At 42.4% G+C, this 13,806-nt stretch overlaps 1 protein-coding gene across 1 annotated transcript in view; it reads left to right on the top strand.

The window, feature by feature from the left end:
* The window catches only part of ankra2 (ankyrin repeat, family A (RFXANK-like), 2), a 29,749-nt gene extending 22,731 nt beyond the window's left edge, over positions 1–7,018 (top strand). Inside the window, exons 6-9 of the mRNA XM_069937143.1 lie at positions 12–137; positions 5,716–5,782; positions 6,119–6,199; positions 6,609–7,018. Of these exons, the coding sequence (XP_069793244.1) occupies positions 12–137; positions 5,716–5,782; positions 6,119–6,199; positions 6,609–6,664 (330 nt within the window). The 3' untranslated portion in view covers positions 6,665–7,018. The remainder of the gene's footprint in view (positions 1–11; positions 138–5,715; positions 5,783–6,118; positions 6,200–6,608) is intronic.
* Positions 7,019–13,806: the final 6,788 nt, after the last annotated feature.

Below are 13,806 nucleotides of genomic sequence, written 5' to 3'. Positions count from 1 at the left end.
CTTTTTAAAAGGGAGGTGATCCACATCTTTTAGCAAATGGAAGGGAGAGTGCCTTATCATTGTCCAGCAGTAAAGGCTATTCATATATTGTAAACATGCTGCTTGATTATGGGTGTGATGTGAATGAGTATGACTGGGTAAGTAACATTAATTATTGTCAATATTTTTAATTATATATAAATAAAATGATATTTTGACAAAATTTAATTGAGCAAATTAAGTAAAATTGAAAACTTTCAGCAAGGAGCAAGTTGTGGTTGAATTTGTTCTTGAATTTGAATTTGTTTTAATGACGTGATGCAGAAACTTAGAAGTACCAGTAGCTATTGATTTTAAAATCTTGAGGTCAGTGAAATTACATCAATAAGGGGTAATCATTAACGTTGTGTATTTCAGCAGTTTTTCATATTACATCTGAAAGCTGTTAATATTTTATATTTGCCCACTTTACCAGTGTTACGGGTTATATTTTATATATAAATATGTCTTTAAAAGAGATAGATTGTGGGGGTTTAGTGTAGGTCACTTCACAAACACACATTAATTCACAAAATACATCTCATTTGAAATGCAAGAGCTACGCATAAGCAGAAACTTCATGTCCACAGTGACTTTACGGAAACTTTGGAGAATTCCTGTGGAGACTTCACAAATAGGTGCTAATTGGTCTGATGCAGTGGAATAAATGGACTATGTCTTTAAAGCAACATGTCCAGGCTCAGAACTGATTCGGGTGCCAGCAATCTGTATGGTTGCAGTGTGCTGTCTCAGAGGGTTCATGTAGTTTTGCAGTCAGAGAAAATACATGTGATTCTTTGGAGAGAGAGAGAGAGAGAAAAATCAGTTCTACTGTTTGGAGGCTGCAACATGGCAAGCTGGGAGGCTTGTTGAAACCCCCATTTTGAAGACTGGTTATGAGTTCTGCGTTGAAAACCCTTGTAGTCCTCACAAGAAGAATGGCTGGCTAGATTGTTTCTCCTGAAATAAGGGAAACAAGAGGAACTTTGTGGTGACCAGGAAGAATAGGTTATCATTTGGAAAACCCATAATTGGGCAAGTTTCTTTGGCAAGATACTGAAGTGGTTGATTGGAGGGAATCTGAGTGTGTCAAACGAGCAACAAATCTCTCTCTGAAACCAATGAGAACGTTCCTGAGCAGTACCCATTTACCTTTTAGCACCAGAGCTTAGTGAAAATTCATAAATGTTAAATTCTGTGCACAGTATAAGAATTGCCTGATACGGTGAACTTGGAGAAGTGAGAAGTGAATGATTGGATTATTAAAGCAAAGAACTTTCCTGAACATATACACATTACATACACATGCGCTTGGAATTAGAAGGGGGTTAAGTTAGGTCAAGTTAAGTTAATAGTAATAAGTTGATCCTGTTTTATGTTTAAAGAAAATTAAAAGCAACTTTTGTTTAAGTAACCATTTGTCTTAATGAATTTCTATTGCTGCTGGGTTTTGGAGTCCTCTGGGCTCATAATACCAGGTTTAAGACCTCTCAAGGATTGTGAATTCAATAGACAGAAATTTGTGGCTGATAATAAATCTATCAGCGCTTGCTATCATTGCTCTATAAAACTGACAAGTCTGTTATTCTCAAACAATCTGTTATCCTCATGTAGTTTATATGAGCATTCAAAACTTGTTGAAGGAGTTGAACTAAAAATTTTAGTGGCATTTTAATTAGTAAAGAATGTGAAGCTAAAGGGACTCAGTGAGTCAAGCATGTCCATGGAGAAAAATGGCAATTTCAGGTGTGGACCTCTTTTGGTGAATTTAGCTGGTGTGTTTAGCTGATCAGAAATGTCAACTACCCATTTCTCTCAGTTGGTGCTGCCTGATTGACTGAGTTCCTCTAACTCCTCATTGTTTGCTCCAACACTGCAGTTTCTTGTGCCTCTTGCTTACTAATTAGTAACTGGCCTTGGCAAAATTGGTTTTCTATCTGTAAAATATGAAAATTCTGTAATTTAAATTACATTTTTAACCCTTGATATTTTGACTCCCCCTCCCCCCCCCCCACCCAAACATTATTAGCTTTCCTTAAAATTTCAATCATCAATGCTTTTTATTTAAGTGAAAACACAAAATGCCGGAGAAGCTCAGCAGGTCAAACTGTGTCCTTTATGTGGCAAAGGTGGAAATACATCACTGACGTTTTGGGCTTGAGCCCTTCATCAAGGTATGAGAAAATGCTGGAAGGTGTCCAAACAAGAGGGGTGGGTGGGGGGGGTGGCAAAGGCAAGAGATGATAGGATACAAAGGAGAGAGGGAACAACAGCAATGAAGGGGAGGAGGGATGGCTGGGTGGGGAAGGGAGGGGAGAACTGGAAAGACCAGAAAAGGGGAAGGGAAAGAAAATGCTATCAGGTTTATTAAAAAGCAGAAAAGTCAAAGCTAATGCCATCTGGCTGGAGAGTGCCCAGACAGAAACAAGGTGGTTTTTCTTCAATCTGCAAGTGGTCTGGGTGGGATAGTGCATAAGCCCATAGACACACAAGTGAGTTTGGGAGTGTAACTTGGAATTGAAATGTTTGGCTATTGGGAGGTCATTGTTGTTGCAGACGGAGAGGAGGTGCTCAGCAAAGCACTCTCCCAATCTGCGACCAGTCTCTCCTGTGACGGATTAGGTTATATTTTATGTTGTATATAGGTATGTTTTAAAGGAGATTGTGGGGTTTTTTTTTAGCATAGGTCATAAACAAATACAAAAACTTCAACAGTTCTCATTTAAAATGCAAGAGCTTGGAAACTGCTTTGCTGAAGGACTTCACAAGTAGGTGTTAATTGGACATGCTGTGGAGTAATGGATTTTTGTTTTGGAAAGCAACAGATGAACGGACTCAGACGATTGAGTCCTGTACTGCAGTCTGAATGCAGTTTGCTGTTCTAAGAGAGTCGTATGGTTTTCTGTGTGTGTGAGAGAGAGAGAAAATTCAGTTCTACAGCTCAGCAGCAACTGCTAGGACTAGAATATGACAAGCTGGCAAACGTGGAAAAACCCCATTTTTAAGATGGGTTGTAAGTTCTGATTCAGCCTATTCAAAGCCCTTGTGGTTCATACAAGACGAGATGGCTGGCTCTGTGGTGTTTTGCTTGAGATAAGGGAAGCAGAAAAGGAACTCTGACCTGAAAGAAAGAGGTTATCATCTGGAAAACCCTGATGGAGCAAGTTTCTTCAGCAAGACGCTGAAGTGACTGTTCAGAAGGAATAAGTTTGTGTCCAACAAGCAGCAAATCTCTCTCTGAAAACCAACAAGAACCTTCCTGAGCGGTAACCATTTACTTTTCAAGCACCAAAGCCTGGTGAAGATTCATAAATGTTAAATTCTGTGCACAGTATAAGAATTGCCTGCAACCAGTGAACTTGGAAGAGTGAGAAGTGAGATTGGACTGTGAATCAAAGAACTTTTCTAAACTTGTGCATGCATTACATACAGGTACACTTAGAATTATAAGGGGTTAAGTTAACAGTAATAAGTCAGAGTTTGATCCTGTTTTCATATTTAAAGATAATTAAAAGTAACTTGTGTTTAGGTAACCATTTGTCTTGGTGAATTTCTATTGCTGCTGGATTTTAGGGTTCTTTGGGCCTGTAACACACTAATATAGAGAATGCAACAAAGGGAGCACCAGATGTAGTAAACAAGTCCTGTGGACATACAAGTGGAGTGTTGCTTCACTTGAAAGACCTGTTTGGGGCCCTGGGCCATGGTGAGGGAGGAAGTGTGGGTGCAAGTGTTGCACCTTCTGTGACCACGGGAATGTGCCAGGTGTGTGATGGGTGGGGAGCGATGCGTGCACGAGGGAATCATGGAGGGAGTGGTCCCTGTGGAAGGCCGAGAGGGGAGGAGAAGGAAAAATGTGTTGGGGGGGGGGGGGATCTTGTAGTAAGTGCTGGAAATTCCAGCAGATAATGTGTTAAATGAGGAGGGTGGTAGCTGAGGATGAGGAGGATTCTATGTTTGTTCCATCTGGGGACAGAGGGAGCCAGAGCAGATGAGTGGAAAATGGAGGAGATGCAGGTGAGATCTGAGTTGATAGTGGTGGAGGGAAAGCCACATTTGTGGAAGAAGGCAGTCATTACAGAAGATTTGGACTGGAAGACCTCATCTTGGAAACAGGTGCAATGGAGACGAAGAAATTGAGAGAAGGGGATGGAATCCTTGCAGGGGACATGGTGTAATGAGGTGTAGTCTAGGTAGTTGTGGGAGTTAGAGGGTTTGTATTATATGTTGGTGAAAAGTTTGTCTCCGGAGATGGAGGCAGAGAGATCCAGGAAGGGGAGAGTGTATTCGAAGATGGACCAGGTGAGTTTGAAATCAGGGTGGAAGTTGGACATGAAGTTCTCCCACAACTACCTCCTAATGCTGTCTATTATTTGGTTTACTATCTGTGAGAATTTTGAAATCTGGTTGATCAGCCTGCTTTATGAAACAAGAGTCCTTAAGCACAGAAGTGGGCCCTTCACCAAATCTGAGCTGGCCAGCAATGAGCCATACTGATCCTATTTTATTACCAACGTCCACCTGCACCCATTACATTCCTATCAACTCCCCCAGATTCTGCCACTTGCTAACACTCTAGGGGCAATTGACTAGCCAACTAACCTACCAACTCTTGCTTTTTGGTATATGGGAGATAACTAGAGTACCTTGAGGGGGACCCATATAGTCACAGGAAGAATATGCATTCAGGAAACACTGGAGGTCAGAATTGAACACTGGTCACAGGACCTGTGAGACAACAGCTCAATAAGCTGAACCACCCCCATAATATGAAAAGTCATTGGATCCCTGTCAAAGATGCAGGATTGCAACCCATATCAGAAAAGGGGAAATGTATAGCACAGAGTGCATTAAATCCATTTGGTGCTTTGGAGCCAGCTGAAGGAAGAGCAGGAGAATTCTTTCCTCTTACAACATCATTGAAGATGTTTGATTAATAAAATATTGCTGTGTGTGGGACCTCGCTGTGCTAATTGACAGCTGCAATACAGACACCAAATGGGAAGTAAATTCAAAATATCTAATTGATTAGAAAGATAGTACATAAATGCAATTCTTTTTTTTTCTTAAAATTTGCGCAGCTTACCAGGCCACTTTGTGAGCAGTTCAAAGTTAGCCGTGTTATCAAAGAGAATCGGGTAAGAATGACAGGCAGTGAAACAAGGAGGTCTATGGATACAGTAAATACACACATAAAAATTATGGTGAAACTCAGCAGGTTGTGCAGCGTGACAGGCAGATTCCTTTGCCTAGACCACTGAATTTGATTCTTACTGCAATCTTACAGTTTCAAACTCACATTATTCAAAGCAAAACTGTTCTTTAAATTTTAAATTTAGACATTTAGTACGATAGCAGGCCATTTCGACCCATAAGCCCAGTTACACCCAATTAACCTAAACCCCACCCAGTACATTTCGAACAGTGGGAGGAAACCGAAGCCCCCAGGGAAAACCCCGTGCAGACAGGGGGAGAATGTACAAACTCCTTACAGCCAGCATGGGATTCGAATCCCAGTCCAAATCGCTGGTGCTGTAACAGCGTTGCGTTAACCTCTATGCTAACCATGCTGCCCTTGTGTTGCACTTGTCAGAAATTATACATGGATTAGTCTGATCACTTTTTGTTTCTTAAACTTGTGTACAATTTTTTTGTGCAATAATTTTGAAAATTTGACTGCTTTTTTTCTGGTTGCAGAATGGGGGGACTCCTTTGCTTTATGCGGTGCATGGAAATCATGTAAAATGTGTGGAAATGCTATTAGGTACGTCTAATTTTAAATCTACTTCATAATGTACAAATTACTAAATAATAAATTAGTAATAATGATCATTAAAAACCACTGGAATGTTGTGAAAGCTTCTCAGGTATACTGATGTCATTGCTGTATTTGACTACTGACCCACCTATGCATTTGACTAGCAAGTGTCTTCTGAAATGTTCAAACAAACCATTCTCTTCTACCAGAGCTGCTACCTTTGAACTGCTGTTCCTCTAGGATGCCCAATAATTTCTACCCTTGCTGGCAACTGCTAGTTTTTTTTTAAATTTGAAGATTATCATCATTGTTTGATCTGCCAAGTTTTTACTCTCTTTGCAGAACATGGTGCTGATCCAACTGTTGAAACAGATTCAGGATTTAATGCAATGGATATGGCTGTGGGGCTGGGTTTCAAGAATGGTAATTATTAAACTTGAATTATTATGTAATTATCCTACTTGTTTAATTTGGTCTGAACTATTAGAACAAAAATTGCAGATGCAGGAGTGAGCAAAGAGGGCCCAGAGCCCAGCCCATGAGCTCTTGCCACCCAATTACACCCAATTAATCTACAGTCCCTGTATGTTTTGAACGGTGGGAGGAAACGCACGCAGACATGGGGAGAACGTGAAAACTTCTTCCAGTCAGGCCAGATTCCAACACCAGCCTCTAGCATTGTAACCTCATTTTGCTAACCGCTATGTGATGACATTTTCTGATTTTGCTTTTTCAGGTTTTCAGCCATTGGACTCATTTTGTCCTACTTTTGTGCATTTCGAAATGAGAATTTGCTGTTGCCTTTTCTAATTTGGAATTTTCCCTCCTTCAGTTCAACAGGTTATTGAGACCCATTTGCTGAAGTTGTTGTTGAACATTAGGGAATGATAATGATACACCTCCAGCCATTATAAAAGAATGAATCTTCGCCTACCTAGTCTGCCATTGTTGACGGAATGTTCCAAAATGTTTGTTTGAACATAATCCAGTCAATTTACCCATTGTTGCTATTTTGACCATGGTTGAAGAAAGATTATTCTTAAATCAGTTTTGCCTATGATAAAGATGAGACTTGTGAATGTGATTGAACTTGCTTTATTATTTATTAGGTCTTGTATAATACCATTATCATTGAATTTGGTACTATTGTACTTATTACCATAAACAGAAACCTTTTGTAGAATACTGTAAGATTGTACAAAAAATGCTTGGGTTGAATAAACATTCCTATAGTAGAACAAAGCCATTGTTTTATGCCTCATTATTGAGAAGAATCGTGGTGTATCATGTTTGAACTTTGCACATTCACTATTAATCCTAGAAACTTCCATTTTCATATAAAAATGGATTTCAGAGTGGTCAAGCTGTGATTATGGTTTGAGTAGAGAATTACTGTAATTTATTTTAGGTTAAACTGGCTTCATGTTGATGAAACAGACAATGGAAATTGGAGAAGCACAAGAACAGCAGATGCGGGAATTTTGAGCAAGCAATGAGAAGGTGGTCAGGTCAGGCATCATCCATGGGCAGAAATGCCCAGTCAATATTTTGAGTCAGGACCTTTTTATTCAGACTAAAGTACAAAGACATGATGTTAGCATATGAAGGGTGAAAAATAAAAGCTCGTAAGGGGTAATGTAGTAATAGGATATTGGCTGTAAACACACCAAAATGCTGGAGGAACTTTTCAGCATCTCTAGGAGAAAAAGATATATGGCCGACTTTTTGGGCCTGAGCCCTCTTTCAAGGAAAAATCAGACAAGGCAGGATATAACCAGAAAGTCTCAGAATTCAAACATTGGGGGAGGAATTCAGACCAACAAAAGGTGCTAATTGGATATGATGAGGGACTAGGTAGAATTTATCATCTCTCCATTTATTGGAATGGAGAGATAACGGGGGAAGAAAGGGGTGGGGGGGTGAGGTGTTGTTCCTCCAATTTACAGGTGGTCTCATTCTGGCAGTACATGAGACCATGGACAGATATATCAGCAAGGGAATGGCATGGAGAATTGAAATGGGTGGCCACTGAGAGATCCACGCTATTGCGGCAGACAGACCCAAGGTACCGTGATTGGCAAGGTGTTGTTCGTCCAATTTATTGGTGGTCTCAGTCTGGCAATGCATAAGACCATGGCCAGATATGTCGGAAAACAAAGAGATCTCCCAGTCTGTGTCCAGTCTCTCCAATGTAAAGGAGTCCACAGCAGCAGAATCGGATGTAGTAGATGAGCCCTGCGGATTCACAAGTGAAATGTTGCTTCACTTGGAAGGTCTGTTTGGGGCCCCGAATGATGCTGAAGGAGGAGGTGTGGGCACAAGTGAAACATCTGCTGTCACAGGGGTAGGTCCCCAGGGGATGATTGGTGGGGAAGGCAGAGGGGACAAGGAAGTCACAGAGGAAGCAGTCCCTGCAAAAGGCAGAGAGGGGAGAAGAGGAGAATATGTGTCGCACGGTTGGATCATGTAATAGGTGGTGGAAATGGGAGAGGAGAATGTGTTGGATGTGGAGGCTTGTAGGGTGGTAGGTGAGGACAAGGGGAATCCAGTCCTTATGCATGTGGGGCAGAGGGGGCCAGGCAGATGTGTAGGTAATGGAGGATATCTGGGTGAGTACCAATTTGAGGATGGTAGAGAGAAAGCCATGTGGTTTGAGAACCTCTCAGATGATCTAGCATGGATGCAGATATGACGGAGATAGAGGAGTTGAGAGAATGTAATGGAATCCTTACAGAGGACAGGGTGGAAAGAGATGTAGTTGAGGTAGCTATGGGAGTTGCTGGGTTTTTAGAAGGTGTCTGTCAAGAGTTTGTCTCCTGAAATGGAAACAGAGAGATGAGGAAAGGGAGAGTGTTGCTAGAGATGGACCAAGTGAATTTGAGGTCGGGGTGCAAGTTTGGCAGCAAAGTGGATGAAATCGATGAGCTCATCATGGGTACATGATGCAGCATCAAAGTAGTCATCAATGTAGTGGAGGAAGAGTTGCGGGGCCTTGCCTTTGTAGGCTTGAAGCATGGAATGCTCCATGTAGCAAACAAAAAGGCAGGCATAGCTGGTGCCCCTGAGGGTACTCATGGCTATCCCTTTAATCCAGAGAAAGTGGGATGTTAAAGGAGAAATTATTGAGGGTGAGGACAAGTTCTGCCAGCCAGAGGAGTGTGGTGGTGGAGGAGGACTAATTGGTTCTATTTTCCAGAAAGAAACAAAGGGCTTTGAGCCTACAGTATAGGGAATGGAGGTGTATAGGGATTGGTTCTCCATGGTAAATATGAGGTGATTCAGTTCAGGGAATTGGAAATTTGTTGAAGTGATGGAGGATGTGTGAAGTGTCCTGGATGTAGTTGGGGAGGGACTGGACCAGGAGTCAAAACAGAGCAAAGATAAGCTGAGACCAATATGGTGGGGAAGAAGCACATGGTCACAATGGGTCTACCTGGACAATTGGGTTTGAGGATCTTAGATAGGAGGTAGAAATGGGTGGTACAGGGAGGAAAACAATAAGGTTGGAATTCATGCCAGGGAGGTGACCGGAAGTAATGAGTTTAGAGATGGCACGTGATACAGTGGTTTGATAAGTTTTCATGGGGTCCTGTTAGAGATGTAAGTAAGAGAAGGAGTCTTGAGAGTCATCATCTAGCTTTGGCCAGATAGGTGTCAGTGCACAAGACCACAACAGCGCCACCCTTTTCTGCAGGTTTGATGGTGAGTTTCGAATTGGTGAGGAGTGAGTGATGGGCCAGACATTCCAAGGGGGTAAGATTGGAATGAGTGAGGGGCATAATGAAGTTAATATGGCTGATGTCACAGCAGCAGTTGGAAATATAAAGGTCCAGAGCAGGTAGAAGATCAGAATGAGGTGCCAGGAGGAGGAAGACGTTTTAAAGCAGGAGAAGGGATCAGAAGTAAGGAGTGGAGAATCATGGTTGTGGAAGTAGACATGGAACCACTGGAAGAAAAGATCAACATCATGGCCTATGTGGAACACATTAAGGACTGGGTGAAGGGGGACGAAGGCGAGGCCTCTACTGAGGACAGAGTATTCAGTTCCTGAGAGGGGAAGATCAGAGGGGATGGTGAAGACCAGGCAGGGGTTAGGGGGAAGTTCAATGGGGTGGAAGGTATCAGGGAGGAGAGGAGAATGGGGTGGATCAGGAGGTGGAGGGTAGGAAGGGTCCAAAGGAGGATGGGGAGGGTTGGGAAAGTTAGACGGTGGAGAGAATGTGAGAGACCTGTGCACACCTGGAGCCAGGGTGGGTGTTCGCAACAGAGGCTCAGTCCTGTAGGTCAAAGGATCCAAGGTGCAACTCACATCTGAAACTTGGTTCTGTAGGTCACCAAGTTCAGGGTGAAAGTTCATGTCAGAGGCTCAATCCTTTAGGTCGCTGGGGATGAAATGGAAACCCACATGTGAAGCCTGGTCTGGTGAGCTGGCGGTTTAGAGTGAAAGTTCATGCTGGAGGCTTGCTCCTGTAGGTCACCTAGGCCAAGATAGAGATCTGTGTGAGGAGCTCAGTTTTGTAGGTCACCGGGGCTAAGATAGAGACCTACGTCAGGAGTTCAGTCCTGTAAAATCAGGGCCAGAGTGGAGACCCACATGGGGGATCCCCAAGGCGGCATTCTCCAGGCACTTGAGTTTCTGATCCTTGATGGATGCCAGGTGTGTGTAGAATCAATGGTTGAATGCATGGATCCTGCTGAGGATGAAGTGTAGGAGAGGTCCGTGGCAGATCATGGCAAGTGAGGGTAGTCTGTAGGACAGACCTGGGCAATGTACGGCCCCCGGGCCACATCGGGCCCTTTGGCTGTTCATAACTGGCCCACGTAAGGTTAATCGGAAATTAGAAAATAAAACTTAAATAAGTTTACCCCTTGTGTGGATTAAAACTGCGTTGCTTTTATTCTGAGGATGTCTTTTTTGCGCAAGTTACATACGTACGCAGGCTAAGCACGTATACATATGTAGTAGCCTGTGTATATAAATCCATGTGTGCATGCTCAGTTTACGAGTGTTAGCCCACAAAAATGTCCGCTCATGCTAAAAAAAGAAAGATTGATGCAGAATGCAGCGTTTTTAACAAAACATGGACTACTAAGTATTTATTTACTGAAGTCAGAGGAAAAGCCGTGTGTTTAGTTTGTGGCGAGCAGATCACCGTGTTTAAGGACTACAATTTGAGTTGCCATTACGAGACTAAACACGTGGAGAAATACAAAAACCTGACTGATGCCAAATGGGCACGGACATCTGAAGCTTTGCTAGTTAAGCTGCAAAAGCAATTTGGCTTTTTTTTAACCAAGCTTCATACATCCAGGGATGCAGCAGCCAAGACCAGCTGTGTGATATCTTACAAAATCGCTAAAACAGTAAGTCATTCTCTGAGGGGGAGTTCATCAAAGAGTGATTGGTGGACTCTGCAGTGCTAATATGCCCCGAGAAAAATTAAGCATTTGAGAATGTGCCCCTCTCCAGACGAACCATGATGAGAAGGATCGAGGACATCGCGGGAAATCTGGAGCTTTAGCTGCAAAATAAAGTGGACGATTTTGATTTTTTTCTCCTTGGCTTTGGACAAGGCCTGTGATGTCTGCGGCACAGCCCAGTTACTCGTCTTTGTCCGTGGGATAACAAAGGACTTTAAGATTATGGAGGAGCTGGTGGAAATGCAGTCAATGAAAGGGACGACGATGAGGAGTGATTTGTTCACGGAGGGAATGCATGCCTGGACAAGCTGGGACTGAAATGGGACAGACTGGCAGGTGTTACAACGGATGGTTGTTCAAATCTAACGGGGAAAAACGCTGGACTTCTGAAACAGATGCAAGATAAAGTGACTGAAGTCAACCCGGAACTGAAATTAGTATTTTTGCATTGTATCATACAATGTGTTGTACAAGTCAGTGCTAAAACTTAACCATGTTATTGATGTTGTAACTAAAATAGTTAACCTCACCAGGGCACGAGCATTAAATCACAGACAGTTTGTTGCATTCATGGAGGAGCATGATATTGAACATGGTGACATAGGCTACCACACAACTGTAAGATGCTCAGCCTGGGCAAAGTGCTGAAAAGAGTTTGGGACCTGAAAGCAGAGATTCAAGAGTTGTGTGAAAAGAAAAGCAAAGACATACCAGAGCTCTCAGATGGGAACTGAATGGCAGATCTTGCATTTGCTGTTGACGTGACTGCACTGATGAATGAACTAAATACCAAACTGCAACGTAGGGGCCTTTTTGTTCATGAATTGTACAGCCTGGTGAAGGCTTTCATGAGAAAGTTGCAGTTTCTTTCAAGCCAACTGGAGAGCAACCCTCTCCCTCACATGCAAACGCTGAAAGAAGTCATACCATCCGCTGATCACCTCCGCAGGTACTCATTGACCTGCAATGTGATATGATACTGGCAGAGTACCTTCAATCAGCATCACTGCTGGATTTTTAACTCTTCTCTCAAGGAGGAGAACTTTCCACACATGAGGAGGCATGCTCAGAAGATGCTGGTTCTCTTTGGATCTACCTACATATGTGAACAAACATTCTCAGTGAAGAACTTTAACAAATCCAGGTATAGATCCTCTCTCACTGATGATCATCTGTCAGCTCTCCCTTGCATATCCACCTCAGACATTCAGCCTGACTTCGATGCATCTGTTCAAGCCCAACAGAGACTAGATTTCTCTCACTGAACAAGAAAAAAGAACTAAAAAACAGCAAATGAGGTGGCTGGACTACAAACAAAATGGTAATAATAATTTGTATAAAGCTGATTTGATGTTGGTCTTTCAAACATGGTACATTTCTGAACATGCACATTTTGTTTACAATTGTTTGGGGTAATTTTGATTGAATAAATGATGTTTTTCCTAAGCTTATTTTCCATAGCTTAATCATCACATTTACTCTTACCAGTTGCATCTTGTCAAAACGATGCAATTTACTGCTTTTATAAAGAGATAGAATTAATATTAAGCATAATTTAGTTCAGCCTATTGGTCCTGCCCTCCACAATATTTTCTGTTTCTCATGTGGCCCCTTGGGAAAACTAATTGCCCACCCTTTCTGTAGGATATGGTGGGAGAAGTGAAGAGAGCAGGAGTCATTGCCCCGGGTGGGGGCCAAACTGGAAGGCTTGGAAGGAGTGCAGATCTCTGATCTTTGATTCATTGGTTGTAGGGTTGTATCCTTCACATTTTTGATGCCTAGCATTGCATTTAATTACATGTTGTAGCTTCTCCGGGTTGGCATCTGGTTCTTACGTCCTCTGCATTCCTCTTTGAACCACAGTTGCTCTCCTGCTTTCATTGTACTATGGCATAACCCCATTGTGCCATGGGGCGACAGATTGTGTTGGAATGCACTTCCACTGTGGCTCCTGCACCTCAAGGAAAGCCGCCCAGTTTTGAGCCGCCAGATCTGTGGGGTCATGGAAGGTGTCCTAACAGGAAAGTGGAATTTTATCTCAGTAAAGACTGTGTGATAGTTATTCCAGACAAAGACATCATACTGCCGAATCATTTTACATGTTCATTGGTAAACAGTTACATGGTAAATTGTAAAGAGGAATTTGGATACTTGTTGAAAACCGACTCATATGTGTTAAGGTACATCGGTGTAGTTTGAGCCCTTCTACCGAATCAGAGCAGATCAGAGAGATTGCTTAAAATCTTGTGATTTTGATCCGAAGGCACGATCATTTTGGGGTGGCTTCTGATTCTTAGTGGTTTGGAAATAATCACGCTTCTGGCTTTGGATCAGATTTACTGCTCATTGAAAGCTCCACTGATTTTCTAGTTCTCAAATTTTGGAGCCGTCGATCATTTTTTTATTTGGTACTCTCAAGGGGAGATCTTTGATCTTTTAAGTTATTTTTTCGTCCTAAGATGTTTACTGTATGTGTTGCTAGGTGACAAAAGAAATACGTTCCTTGCTGGAGTTAAAACAAATTGGCGAACAGTTCAAAGCCTGGAAGTCGGTGCTGCGGCAACGTTGCCAAAAAACCTCGCTTGCATTTTGGACACAAATCAGCGCTC

Source organism: Narcine bancroftii, chromosome 1, assembly GCF_036971445.1.
Source record: "Narcine bancroftii isolate sNarBan1 chromosome 1, sNarBan1.hap1, whole genome shotgun sequence".
Classification (NCBI taxonomy): Eukaryota; Metazoa; Chordata; class Chondrichthyes; order Torpediniformes; family Narcinidae; genus Narcine; species Narcine bancroftii.
Note: the sequence above shows the minus strand (reverse complement) of the source record. Positions and strands in the feature narration are given on the sequence as shown.